The 14631-nt window shown below is 39.8% G+C and overlaps 1 protein-coding gene across 5 annotated transcripts in view; it reads right to left on the minus strand.

Moving 5' to 3' along the window:
• The window catches only part of fam184ab (family with sequence similarity 184 member Ab), a 173715-nt gene that overhangs the window by 48479 nt on the left and 110605 nt on the right, over positions 1-14631 (minus strand). For all 5 annotated transcript variants that reach the window (XM_070543886.1, XM_015947564.3, XM_015947562.3 and 2 more), the window contains 3 exons: positions 11680-11815; positions 10771-10952; positions 4117-4302 (listed from right to left, as the gene is read on the minus strand). In XM_070543886.1, the coding sequence (XP_070399987.1) occupies positions 4117-4302; positions 10771-10952; positions 11680-11815 (504 nt within the window). The remainder of the gene's footprint in view (positions 1-4116; positions 4303-10770; positions 10953-11679; positions 11816-14631) is intronic.

Below are 14631 nucleotides of genomic sequence, written 5' to 3' on the forward strand. Positions count from 1 at the left end.
CCCCCCCCCCCCCCAACCACAGCTGGAAAAATTCCTAGGGGAAACGCTGTTTTGTTTTCAAATGTTATGTCAAATTTTCTCATTGTTTATCATTAATTTTCACGATCTGAGCATCTTTATATTTTTCTATATTTAACGGTTGCAAATGTTAAATGTAAAGTAAAATTTTTGATTTTCTCATTGTACTGTCAAATGTACGGTAAAATACCGGCAGCTGTGGTTGCCAGGAATTTACTGCAAAAGGTATTAAGTAAAAATAAAATGCTGTAATTTCTTATACAGTTTCACTGTGTTTTTTATTGTCAAAGGTTTTAATAAGGTTTACCATATTTTTATTTTTACAGTTATTTGCCATAATAAGGTTTATCCTATTACTGTTAAATTAAAAACAAATCAATGTAAATATTAATATAATATAACTTTTTTTTACTGTAAAAATCCATAAAAAGCTATGAGAAGTTGCATTTTTTTACATGAAATTACTGTATAATTGACAAATATATTAGTTTATTTTTCCTACCATGATTTTGGTAAAAAAAAAACATTGTCTACTGTAAAATTTAGGATTACAAAAGCAGTATACTGTATTTTTGTTTACAGATTACACATTTTTTTCACGCTATATTCCTGGCAACCACAGCTGCCGGTATATTACCGTAAAGTTGACAGTTTTTTTTTACAGTGAACCTCTTAGTCAGTTATAGCCTCTTTTTGATGTATTTAAGTCTATGAGTCAACAAATTGCAAATTTTCTGCAGAAATGTGAACTATGATCACCTGTCATGCCTGTTTATTTTAGATAAATACATACCTTTAAATGATACATGTGGAGAGTCTGGATCTATACTCTCTACTAATGCCAAAAGGTAACTGGTGAGCATGTTTGTGCAGATGCTCATTAAGCTAAATGTTTCATGAAATCTTTGATGGCTTCTAATGAGTGGTCGTGTTCCTGCTGATAAAACATGAGCCCAGTTGATTAAAAGTAGACAATTATCCTTTTCTCTGAGCTAAATAATTTCTGAGAGCAAAATACCTGCTAAGTGCAACAGTTAGAAATGTCTCCTCTTGTATATTTTTTTACTTCTTTAGTAAACAACTAGTTGTGGTAGAACGTTAAGTACACATTGAGCATTTCACTTTAGTAGATGTACTTGACAAGGCTTGACTTTACAGTTTTAGAGTGGTTTGTATTGAACTAATGTTAAGTGTCTGATTATTTCGCCACTTCAATTCTTCTACCCGAGTTAAAAGACAGATCTACGTCACACTGTCACTTAGCAAAAATGGACTCACCCATCTTGGCTCATGACGGGGAAGGCTGTTGTTGGTTTAGCGTCCAGGAAACAGAAGAACGTTTTAGCTAGTAGAAGCTAACCGTTCTAACCGTTAGCGTTAGCAACTCCATCACACAGCAGAACTCCTTCAGGCTTGTGTTACTTGTGGAGATAAAACATAACGTCGCAAGGAAAACAGAGTCAGTGGTAGAGTTGTGTTGCTGTTAGCCAATCTGAGGTGAGATGTCCAAATATCAGGAAATAAGACTCCAAAACCTGCAGTGTTAAGCTCTCCTCTGATGGCATTTTGCTAGGTCCTGAAACAAGTGCATCTGAGCTTTTTATCCCTCTGAATATGACTTACAAGGCACCACTGCAAATGTTGTGATTAAACAAGTGTCCCACACCTTTAACTAGTTTAATTTATTAACAATGGTTTAAGTCCAGCAGAACAGAAGAAAAGCAGAAAATGAACTTGCAGGTTTCATCATGTTTTAGTAGGCATGCAATGTGTGGCATTAGGGTTCGTAGTGATTAGACTTGTTTAAATTCATAGTTTCTTTTTTCTGTCATATCTGCCAGACTTCAGCTTGATGCCACCCTGCAATAATAACACTAATAATTTTGTTTTGTTTACAGCAGAAAAAATAATCACAAGAACGGGAACAGGGATGACAACAGTAACCAAAACTCCAACAAAGAGAAAAAAATCGAAATACGCCACAGATATTAACAAATGAGCTCTGATGTCACCAAATTAAAACCCGACAGGAAGCAAAGAAGCAAAGAAATAGAATTTCTACAAAATAAAACAGGACACCCATAACTGGGATTCAGAACCAAACAGAACAGAACCAGAGCAGGAGAAACAAACACATGATTACCACCACCACAAACAATTATAGTGAGGAAGCTCGGAGATCCAAGAAGGAAATGGCTTCAGAAATAAACCAACGAACTCCAAACCAGAACATGGAAAACCTAAAGACTGTGACAAATGAGCTGATTCAGGATAACTGCCTTCTAGAAGAATATAAAGTGACTTCACCAGAATATAACAACTTATAAATTATACCAGCTGTTTCTGATTTAACATACCTCTCATATTTTTAAACAGAACAACTTGCACAATCTGCAGCAACAAAAGACTTTTTTTCCTCCGCTGTATGTGAATGGGAGTAGGAACAGGAAAATCTTTGTTTTAAAAAACATTCTCGGTAGTTGGACGGGACCTTAAGTTGGGTAGGAAATATCTTCCACAACACTTAAACAAATTCAGTTGTCCTAATTCTGTCCCGCTCTGAACTTGAGACAGTTCTCCACACCTTCATCTCCTCACGCTTAGACTACTGTAACTCTCTTTTCACGTGTCTGAGCAGAACCTCCCTGAACCGTCTACAGGTGGTTCAGAATGCCTGTGCTCGGCTTCTGACCAAGTCCTCCAAACACACCCACATCACCCCGCTTCTCCTCCAGCTTCACTGGCTGCCAGTCAACTTCAGGGTTCATTTCAAGCTCTTGGTTCTGGTCTATAGGGCCTTACATGGACAAGCACCATCTTACATTGGTGATCTTCTCAGTCCCTACACCCCCAGCAGGTCCCTGAGGTCCAGTGACCAAAGCCTACTGGTTGTGCAGCGCACCAGGCTAAAGACCAGATCATTTGCCACTACGGCCCCCAGACTCTGGAGCTCTCTCCCCCTGAGCCTGGGATCGATGCATGGACTCTGAGGTCTCCTTTAAAAAGCAGCTGAAAACTCACTTGTTCAGGCTGAATTTACTCTCTCCTCTCTTTTTGCCAACCTCACCTCTCCCAGGATCCACCGATTTCCTTCTTCCCTTCATTTTCTCCCTCCCTTTCCTTACATTTTGTTTCTTCTAATTTCATTTTTTAAAGAATTTTTTTATTTAACATTTTTTTGCTCTTGGGAAGCACCTCGTGATTTTTTATCTTCAGAGACGCTATATAAAAGATCCTTTTCTTTCTTTTTTCTTTCTAATTGTTAAACCTCTAAAAAGGTGAACTAGTTTAGCATCAAACCGCCATGAACACATTCCAGCTCAGTGGTGCTGTTGGTGACACGAAAGCATATGCAGGATTGGAGAGAGTCTGTGGTAGATTTTCACCAGTCATTCATCAGATTTCATAGAAACAGACTGAACTGTGACAGGACCAAATCTTTTGGCTGGCAGTAAAACCAGAACACAGAGGGAGCGACAGAGCTGACAGCTTGTATTTTCACTGAGTCATTCCTGATTATCTTCCTGCTCACTTTCAGAATATTTAACATCGCTTCCCTACAAACACAAATACTGGCACCAGGGAGATTCTGAGGGAGAGAAATGGGACCAGAAGCTGTGACAGGTGGACTGTGGCTCAGTGACCCAAATTCAGGGTGCTGGAGCAAGTAGAAAATGGCAAAATATACTTTTGTGTTTCTGAAGCAGGAAGATTGAAAAATTAATCATGATGTCAGAGTGAAGTTAACACAAATAAACCAGGAAGGACTAACAGCAGAATCTGACCAAAACCTGACATGGAGCAACAGAAAACCAGGGAGTATATGTACTGGGATGGACCCAGGCCAAATTGGGGAAGCAAAGAAAAAAACAAAAAACAAAGCGATAGAACAAAAGGGTGGGTGAAATCTGACCTTAAATCTTACTCCAAGTGTCCTGCTTTTGAAACATTCACCAAAATTTAAAATTTGGAGTTTTTGGAGAAATGCAGGGCAGCAGAAGGATCAGTAAAACAGGACAACACTGATTTGTACCCATTCTCATTTAACCTTGAAGGGTGTGTGTGTGTGCGTGTGTGTGTGTGTGTGTGTGTACTCACAGCCAGAAGGCGGTTCTTATCCTTCTCAGCGTTGGTCAGAGCGTTCTCCAGACTAGCTCTGTGCTTCTTGGTGACCTCCTCCAGAGATCGAGCCTGGCTCTCCTTCAGCTGGCTGGCCTCCTCCTCGTAGCAAGATCGGACATTGTCCACATCCTTCTCGTGGGACGCCTTCTCTTCGCGGAGGGTCTGATGCAAACAGGAAGCACAAACACACAAAGGTGAGCTCCGTGACATAGGCACACACCCTCATCATATGCTGCAACGTTCAGCCATATTGCTTTTGTTTTCCTGGTGTCAGCCCAGACATTAATCACGCATTCTGTCTGTTTCTATCAGACATTTTGTCCCACTGGATTTATTTCTGTTATAGATGTGTACAATCAGAGCTGCAGAGGAAGGAGCTGAGTTTATTGATTCTGAATATCCAATATTCTGTCTGCAACCTCATCATACCACACCCCTAGAGCAGACTTGTGTCAGATGTAGCTCAGCGATCACTTGAAACAACTTCATTTCACACAGAATATAATAAACACCCTCAGCCTGTTTTATAGCCAACACATGTTTAAAATGACAATCTATGATCAGATCAGCCAGTAAGACACCTTTAAAAGACTCTAAAATATAAATTTTAGCAAAATAAAACTTAATATTGTTTCTCATCTATTATGTCCTCTGCATTAACATCATTCTTGCCACAAAAAGTGACAAATTGTCAATAATAGTGTAATCGTTACCAATAGGTACAAACTCTGGTGTTATAGCATCACATCTGGAGTGTTTTTCATTACTGTGAAGTAAATCTAAAGCAAAGTTTTCACATTTTGCCTAAAAGTAAGAAATGTAAAAATAATCATGTGGGGGGATGCCCTGATACTACACTGTGGTACTCTGGAACCACAGAACCAATGCCATTTCAGGTAGTCTGAAGCTCAGCTCAGAGTTAAGCTGCACCAGGAGACATTAGTAGCAAACTCTGGTGAAGATGAAGTAAGTTTAAGTACTTGTGTAGTACAACCTGCATTTATTCCATAGAAATCCTGGTAAAGTCCTTTAGATTAGTCTATTAGTCACGGCTGATTGATGCTCCTGAAGCAGTAGGATATTTTATTTAGCATTGTTTTGCTAACCGCTGATAGCAGAGAATCCGGAGAGCAGACTAAAGCATGAACAGCTGCTTCAGAATAAAGATCCAAAGTTTTGCTTCCAATCAGCTGAAAAACTGTTCACCCACAGAAGAGCTGCAGGTATGGAAAGCTGTTATATAATCAAATGCACATATTAAACAGCGTATCATTTGTGTAGTTATTGGTTATTTTAAGTTATATGCTCAAGTTATGCTAATGTTATTTGGTTCTTTATTTTTATTAGCACTCATATCAGCAAGTACTCCAGTATAAAAACGCAGTATAGGTGCATTCGTAATCACATTAAACGGCTGTGAAGTGTTATAAGGTGTTAATAAAGGGCTAAATACAGGTGGATGTCATCCATAAGGGCTAAATGTGCAATCCAATAACTTTATGAATAACTCAAACCAGGGTGTTTAGTGATAAACAGAAGAGAAATGTTGTCGTAAAGGTGGATGACAGCATAAAGATGTTTTTCAGAGACTGAATGAACTGCTGCTGATTTAAGTTGTTGCTAAGCACCATCTCTGTCTAGCTGAAACAAACCGACAGGAAAAACCAAATGACCTCTTTTACCCAGCAACAGTGCACTGAGTTAGTTTCTAAAACATTTTAATAAAACAAAGCTAGGAAAAAGCGACTTTCTAGAAAAACAAAAGCAAAAGAAGTCTAATCTGAATGCCTAACAGCTTGGACTTAATCAGGGGAGCAGCTGCTTCTTTGCTGCATGGTTATTATCTAAATTATAATTGGATAAATCATGGCCAAAACAGCCACACAGGAAACACGGTGTCCATCAGTTCAGCAGACACAAGGGACAGAAGAGCTGTCGCTAAAAAAAACGATTTCAGCTGTAGTTCTCAGTCACAATGACATCAGTGAAGCAAGCAGAGAACGGGAGGTATTAAAATCTGCTGTTTTACTTAAAACATCTTAAAAGTGTGGAACACTAGTTTGATCAATACATTTTCAGTGGTCTCTAGTAGGAATGAATGCCTAGTAAGTTGTACTCAGGGGAAAAAAACTCCAGTGCACCAGTTTCAGGAACATGGAGACAGTGAGATCAGAGGAGGGCTTCAGACGACAGGAGTTGGACTCATTTCCTGATATTCTGGACATCTCGCCTCTGACTGGATAACATCAAAGCGACTCTACCACTGACTCGGCTTTGCAACATTGATGTTTTATCTCCATGAATATCACAAGCCTAGAGGAGTTCTGCTGTGAACAGTTGCTAATGCTAATGCTTCTACTAGCCGAGGAGGCCTCTGCTGTTTTATGAACGCTAAACCAACAGCCTTCCCCGTCGTGAGTCAAGATGGGTGAGTCCATGAATGTTCAGTGACAGTGTGACGTAGATCTATTAGGCTTTTCTAATCCTAGAGTTTCAGCCTCTGTTTTCGATCAGAAGCTAATGCAGGAGATAGGTGTAGGAGACTATTTTCATGTTCAGCCTGCATGAAAAACTCAGTGATGATTATAATCACAATTAATCATTAAAAAAGTATTTTCAGTGTTCCACACCTTAACTCGTTCACTGCCAGTGACGACTAAAGTCGTCATTTGCATTTTTTTTTTACTGTTTGGGCATCGGAACGAGCCCCCGCATCATGAGAACAAACATCTCAGCTCTGAAGCTGATCTTCCTCCGCATATGTCACACGTCACATGATCAGGAAGTAGAACTTCCATGTGTTAGGAGATTGTTTTGGGCCGTTCCTGTAAAAAAAAAATATTGAGGCGTGAACCGGAAAAGCATCTGCCGATCACAATTCAACAACGGATTATGAAAGAACGGATAAAGCTCGAAACGTGCGTATTCTTCCTGTTGTAAGAGGTGAGTCTCCGCTTTGTTTTGGTTGTTTTGGCATCGATATCATCCTAGCACGCAACGTTCTGTGACTTTTAAACAGTAGAAGAAGAAGAAGAAAATATCATTTCTATAGCGCCTCTCAAGATAAAAATCACGAGGCGCTTCACAAAAACAAAAAATTTAAAAATACAAACAAGCATTTAGAAAATGTTTAAAAATATATTTAAAATCAGCAAAAATAGACAATTGTGATAAAAACTATGTTATAAAAAGAGAAAGAGAGTGAATAGGAAAGAGGGAAATCAGTGGATCCTGAGGAAGGTGGAATAGATGGGGAGAGCAGAATAAAGAGAGAGTGGTGAAGAAGGTCATACAAAAGCCAGCTTGAACAAGTAAGTCTTCAGCTGCTTTTTAAAGGAGACCACTGAGTCCACTGATCTCAGGGTCAGGGGGAGAGAGTTCCAGAGTCTGGGGGCCACAGCAGCAAATGATCTGTCACCTTTGACCTTTAGCCTGGTGCTGCACAACCAGTAGGCTTTGATCACTGGACCTCAGGGACCTGCTGGGGATGTAGGGACTAAGAAGATCACCAATGTAAGATGGTGCTTGTCCATGTAAGGCCCTATAGACCAGAACCAAGATCTTGAAATGAACCCTGAAGTTGACTGGCAGCCAGTGAAGCTGGAGGAGAAGCGGGGTGATGTGAGTGTGTTTGGAGGACTTGGTCAGAAGCCGAGCACAGGCATTCTGAACCACCTGTAGACGGTTCAGGGAGGTTCTGCTCAGACACGTGAAAAGAGAGTTACAGTAGTCTAAGCGTGAGGAGATGAAGGTGTGGAGAACTGTCTCAAGTTCAGAGCGAGACAGAATGGGACTCAGCTTAGCAATGTTCCTGAGATGGAAGAAGGAAGAGCGAACAAGAGAACTGACATGAGAACCCAGGGTGAGAGCCGGGTCAAAGGTCACATCAAGATTCCTGACGGAAGGTTTGGTGTGAGAAGCAAGCTGACCAAGATAGTCTCTGACTTTGGGAACCAGCTTGTCTGGGGCACAGATGAGGATCTCAGTCTTATCTTCATTCAGCTGTAGAAAGCTCCCAGCCATCCAGGTTTTGATAGAGTCTAAGCAGGTGTGTAACAGCTGCAGCTTAGACATCTCATGGGGCTTAAAGGAGATGTACAGTTGGTTGTCATCTGCATAAAGATGGTAGGAGATTACTTTGAAGGAGCTCAGGATGTGCTGAAGAGGAAGCAGATAGAGGAGGAAGAGCAGAGGCCCCAGCACAGAACCTTGTGGGACACCATGGGTAAGAGAGGTGGTGGAGGACCTAAACTTGGAGACGGCCACCGAAAAGGAACGCTCAGAAAGATAAGAGGAGAACCACTCCAGAGCAGATCCTGATAGGCCTACCCAGTCTCTGAGCCTCTCCAGTAGCAGGTGATGGTCAACAGTGTCAAAGGCTGCAGTCAGGTCCAGCAGGACCAGAACAGAACAGTCCCCTGCATCACTGTGGGTAAAATCGGTAAGAAACGCTGGCAGCGAAGGCCTTTACTGATCAGCAAACGGCTGGCAGTGAATGAGTTAAAATGCCTAATACCATTTCATATTGACTGCATTAGATAGATCACATTTAAATGTCACTTGGCTGGTGTAACCATCTTGAATTCAGTTGATCTGAAATGTTAATTAGTTGTAGAAGAACATCAGTCGATTCATTTATCATTTGGTGGCGGTCTATAACAAGTAAATAAATGGTATCACTAATGAAGTAACATTTACTGTCAAGCCTGGTCCTAGTGAGCAGGACTGCTGAGTTACTATATGGTAACAAGGACGTGGAGGAAAACGTTCCACAGTTTGACGTGAACATCAGAAAGTGAACATCTTGGGAGGTTAATTGGTTCTATTGCAGACAGGAGGAAAGCAGATGACTCAGAATCAAAGATCAAACAAAAATAAAGCCTCCAGTGGAGGAAATGACTTTCCTGTAATGTTGCAGATTTAAAACTGGGACAACAAAGAACCTAAACAGAGACGTGAGTGAGTCTGCTCACATTAATTCTGAAAGCTCCACAGATGAGAAGTATAAAAAATCAAGTAAGTTGGTTAGAACCAACAGAAGGTGGGATTCAACATTATCCCAAGGAAAGCATTGAAATTCAGAGCATTCTGGGTCTGTGGGAGAGCTCTCCCAGAGGATTACGCTGCACAAATGTCAGAGATAAAAGGATGGGAAAACACACATGAAGCAGCAACACTTGACATTTATGGCCTGCTGCGGTTGGTCTGCTGACTAAACTCTTCCACAAATCACCCGACCTTTCAGCTGTCTGCTTTAAAAAAGAAGCAGCTTGTTTATTTTTTGTTTGCTGAACGTGATGGACGGGCTTCCACAGAGCTCACAGAAAATTCCAACTTTTTAAATAATGTAAATTTTGTTTGTTTTTCTAGTTTGTAGAAACCTGAAAAAGCTTTTCTGTAACAAACCAAATAACTCAAAGAAAAGCTCCTAAAAGACATCAGAAACACAAAGTATATGTATATCATGTTTTCATTAAAACAAGTCTAGATTTAGATAACTGATTCAAACCAAAGACTCATTCTGAGCTAAACACCAACTTCAAAGGGAAATTACTGTCCTGGGGAAATCACACGATTGTGAAATAAAACAAATAATCCTGCATCAGTTTATTGAGGCAATTTAAATCATTATCAGTACTAGTTACATTATTATTTTCATCTAAATACAATCTAGTTCTAGCCATTTTTTAAATTAAAATTCAAATATTAATATATTATTTTAATGTGATTTTTTATACTGAAATTCAGTTTTTTAGTACGTATAAAGTGAAGGTTCTTTAACTTTGCAAAAGTCATATTCAACAACTTTCAAGGTGACTTTTCAAGACTTTACCGCTCCTCTTACTGGTGATGATCTACACAGAAACAAAATCATTGCTCCAGTTCCTTTATGAATAAACATAAATGGTGCTGATTCAATGTTAGTTTCAGTGTGAAAAACAAATGCAATGACTTCTGATATGAGGGAGGATACCAATGTCAGATTTTTCTACAGCTCTGACCTGCTGATAGGATTTAGGCGTATTCATATTTATCTTAAAGCATTATAAAAATTACCTGAATACTTCTATTTTTTTCTATTTCTGATTAACTGGAAGTTTGTAAAAAGGAGCACTTAGGTTCACAAACTGAAAAAAAGTGAGATTTGTATTGCTGCTTGGCAATGATGCATCTTGTGACAAACAGCATCATTGGCCAAATTTGATCACAGTGCATTTCTAATTTCACCATTTCACTACTTTATTAAACCTCAAGCATCTGTAAATTACTAGTTAGTATAAAATCCAACCAACGATGGATAAAATAAAGAACAAAGAATAAAAAAGCCGGTTCTTTTCTGCTGATCTTTTATGTATCTGGTTTCTGTAAAATTGAGTGACAAAAAGAGTCAAATGTCTGACAGTGACGTTAAAACAAATCTTTTAAACTCGAGTAGTGTCAATCTTCACCCTCGTGATTTAAACTGACACATTGATATGAAAAGACCCATGCGGTCTGTGAGAGATCATTCTCTCACAGGTCTGCAGCAGAGCCCACAGAGAAGTTCTCTCAGAGCATTTTGATGACTTATTGATTATTTATAACAGCTACTTCCAGCTTTGCATGCATATTAAACACACAAACACACACCTTCTCAAGGCATTGGATCTGCTGTTTGTGCCTCTCATCCAGGGCTTGGCTCTGGTTCTGCAGGGCCTCCCTCTCCTCCTCCATCCTCAGCACCTTATCCTTCAGTCGGCTCCGCTCGTTGTCCAGGTCCCTGATGGCTGCTTCTTGGGTCATCTGAGTGGCCTGCAGGCTGCTGATCTGACCTGTGGCAGGAGAAGAAGCAAATATTTAATCAGCAATCAGCATCAGCATATTATCCACATTAACTGATTTCCTCAATGTGACTGACGTCGTCAAATTACAGTTTGTAACTTTCCAAGTCTGAGTTTTTATAAAACGATCAGCAACAAACAGCCACCAAAAGGAACCTTGTAGCCAAAGTTATCTTAGAAAGTATGTTTCCTTTTTCAAAAATAGTTTATCCATAGGTTATTGACACAAATGGCCATTCAATTCAACAATTTACTCTTGCCATTAAACAAATTTTCCTTCTGAAAGATCTAAAATATCCCAAACAATTGTATTTGCAAGATTAAAGCCTGAATTATAACAACAATCTCCACTAATACTTTCAAAAAGCTGACACAGCAGCGTTCCTCTCAATAGGATGCAGAAACGGGAAGTGAGGAAGTGTTCCCACTGAATAAGAGGATCATAAAGCAAATGAGCTGAGTTTGATTCTGGATTAAATGAAACAGACACTAATGTTTATGCAATGTGCTATAAAATATTACTAGTATTGCAGATGAACACACTGGACCATCTTGATGTGAAAAAGTTTTTTTTTTTTGCCTTTCGGGGGACAAGAAAAGCCATCAGATGTGATTTGCAGCAATAACATTGAAACGGTGTCGCCGATGAGACAAGAGGAGCTGGTAGTGGATGTGTTTGATGTGCGTCTAAAAGCAGAGAAACAGATCAGGTTCTTACTGGCTTTGAGGAGTATTTCCGTTGCCTGCTGCTGAACTCTGTCTCTGGCTGCTTCCAGTTCACACTCGGCCTCCTTCTGACGGATCTCTATGATCTCGGAGTTCTGGGTCACCTCATCCAGCTGCTTGGTTAAATCCTGGAGATGAGTTCAAAACAAAAGAACTGCTCAGAGCGGGCCCGGATGTAGGCATGGGCAAGGAGGGGCAATGCCCCCCCTAAAAATAGTAACTGCCCCCCCCCAAATGTGATGACATGTAGAAATCCCAAATTTGAAAATTTGATGAAAAAGGGTCAGAATGCCTTTCTCTCTCTCTCTTTCAAAGTAGCTGCTGATTGGTAGATGCAGAGGGAGGTGTGGCCAGACACTTCGTTCTCTGTTGTGTCAGTCGCTTCACACGCTCCCAGTCAGCAGCAGAACACAGACACGCACCGTTGTTATCTGAGCTCAGCCACTGGTTGACGTTTTCTTCTGCTGTCAGTCACTGGAATTATTTGGTTAGTCTTTCTCAAGGTTTTAGTTTGCCTCATTCTCTTCTTTCATTTGTTTTTGAAGTGAATCGAGTCGACATGCGCAGGTTTCTGGTTTCTAAACCTAGCAACAGTGCTAAGGCACTAGCGGCAGAAGCCGGCTCATCAGGTGCTGCTTCTCAAATCGAAAAAAACTGATACTATGTAAAAATAATTGGAGAAGTAGTTCAGTTCCTAGCAGTAAATGAACTGTGGAAAGCTCCAGTGGTGATGATTTCTCTGCAGGACTGTTCTTAAAAATGGTTGACTACACACTGGCCAAAGACTCCAAAATTAACGAAATAAACAAACATCCCAGAAAATGCAAAATACACATCTCACAACATACAAAACAAAATGATTGAAACACTGGCAAAAATGGTATTAAAAAAGATCAAAGAGAACTGTGACAAAGCAGATTATACTGGGTTTTGCATTAAAAGTAATGGAACTAGGGACAGATGCAATGTGGAGTGTTACGTCCCCGACATGTGTTGTTAAAATGTGAAGGAGGGGACAACATAAGAAATGTGACAGTGGATTTAAAATGGGTTTAATTGCCATAAAAGGTTTTAAAAACAAGTGAGTAGAAAGATGGAGAGCATTAATAAAATAATGCCTAACACAAATCAAGACTAAAAGTTTAACATTTAAAGGACCACTTATCAACATTAAAACACCAGGCTAAAAGTTTTATTGAAACAGAAGGTGTTTTAAAAAACACAAGTTGATAATAAAAACCAACGCACTAGGAACACACTGAGTGTTTTAAAATCCCAAAGTCAGTAAACTATGATGTAAACCTTAAAATCAATACATAAACCAAAATGATCACATGGATCTTCTAAAACACTCAAAAGGGGTTTAAAACAACGCGTAAGGCCTGGAGAACAGCATAACCCCTAGACTGATGCCTCCCAGACTGCTAAAGGCACAGCCTTTTTATCCCAGGCGTCCGATCAACCCAGGTTGGGTTGCCTGGGCGAGGGTGTCTGATGTTTGAAAAGACGCGAGACACACAGTGACCCCGGGTTCCATTACTAAAGATGTGTCCAGTGCATCCAGATGTACTTTACAAAAACTTGATTATGTTGATAAATATACACTTCCTCTTTATTAAAAAAAAACATATCAGTTTAATCATTTTTTTGTTTCTATATGTAATTTTCCTGGATGTTGCCGCCATCGAAACAAACCTGTCAAACGTCCAAGATGAAGCATATTGATGGAACATTATTAATACGGAGGATCAGGAATTCAAATCCTGACTGCTGCTCAGTTAATAAGAACTAGACTTCAGGGAGGGACACACACACACACACACACACACACACACACACACACACACACACACACACACACACACACACACACACACACACACACACACACACAGAATGTGATTTAGCACCCTGTAAGAACTCATGAGAGGTGATTTCACATCTTTCAGTCTCACCAAACAGCTCGCCTCAGACCTAATTACCGCTGGGAAGGCTAAGACAATGAAGCCTCTGAATGATGATAACCACAGAGGAGTCACACCAGTTGCAATCTGCACGTGCGCATGTGTGTGTGTGTGTGTGGGCTGACATCCTTTGTGACAATAGTTGCACCTTTTGACAGCTGAATTGGATACGATAAAAAAAGGAGCATCTATGTTTTCTTATTTTAATTTAGGTGGTAAAAAAAACTTGATGTGCTGCACAGAGGACATTTCTCAATACGTGTACTTTTCTGAACTGGTGTACTTTTGTCCTTGTGAAATGCCATCGATGTTGGACCAAGTACAGTTCCAGTTCTGTTTTTCTTCATTTAACAGCACACAAACCTTGCATTTTATCAATGTGGAAGAAAGATTGATAAAACAAACACTGCAACATTTAAAACGTGGATCAAATAATATAAAAATAAAATGTACACAGTAACTAGATTTTTACTTTTATTTCAGGTCTTTTTTAACCGTAGTGGAGAGCATCAATTGTTGCCCCGACATAAAAGAGTACAGTTCTGTTCCAAATGCCCTGCTCGTACTCCCATACTTGGTAGAACAGACTTTCTGTTGTACTTGGCAAGAACATACTTCTCAAGTACACACGAATGTACTTGGGTATTGAGAAATGGCCAAAGTGATGAGCGGTATCCTTTATTAGCACCACTTCCTGTTGAGGATCTCAGTAATTTAATTTCTTCAAAAGAGAAGTAAAAAGTAAAGCCCGTCTACTCACACAAACACAATCGTTAGGCTTTCTGAGCATCTAATAACCAATCCCAGACAGAAATTAACATTTTGACTTGCCTATGTCAATGTAAATGTCCAAAAAAAGAAACAATATGAAGCTAAAGAGACATTTTATTGTGGACAGCAGTTTCAGTTTTTGAAGTAGACCAGGGCTTTAGATCACATGGTCACTGATGCATGTGTTGCTTTACTGTCTGTGCATGTTC

This window comes from Nothobranchius furzeri, chromosome 2 (genome assembly GCF_043380555.1).
Source record: "Nothobranchius furzeri strain GRZ-AD chromosome 2, NfurGRZ-RIMD1, whole genome shotgun sequence".
Taxonomy (NCBI): Eukaryota; Metazoa; Chordata; class Actinopteri; order Cyprinodontiformes; family Nothobranchiidae; genus Nothobranchius; species Nothobranchius furzeri.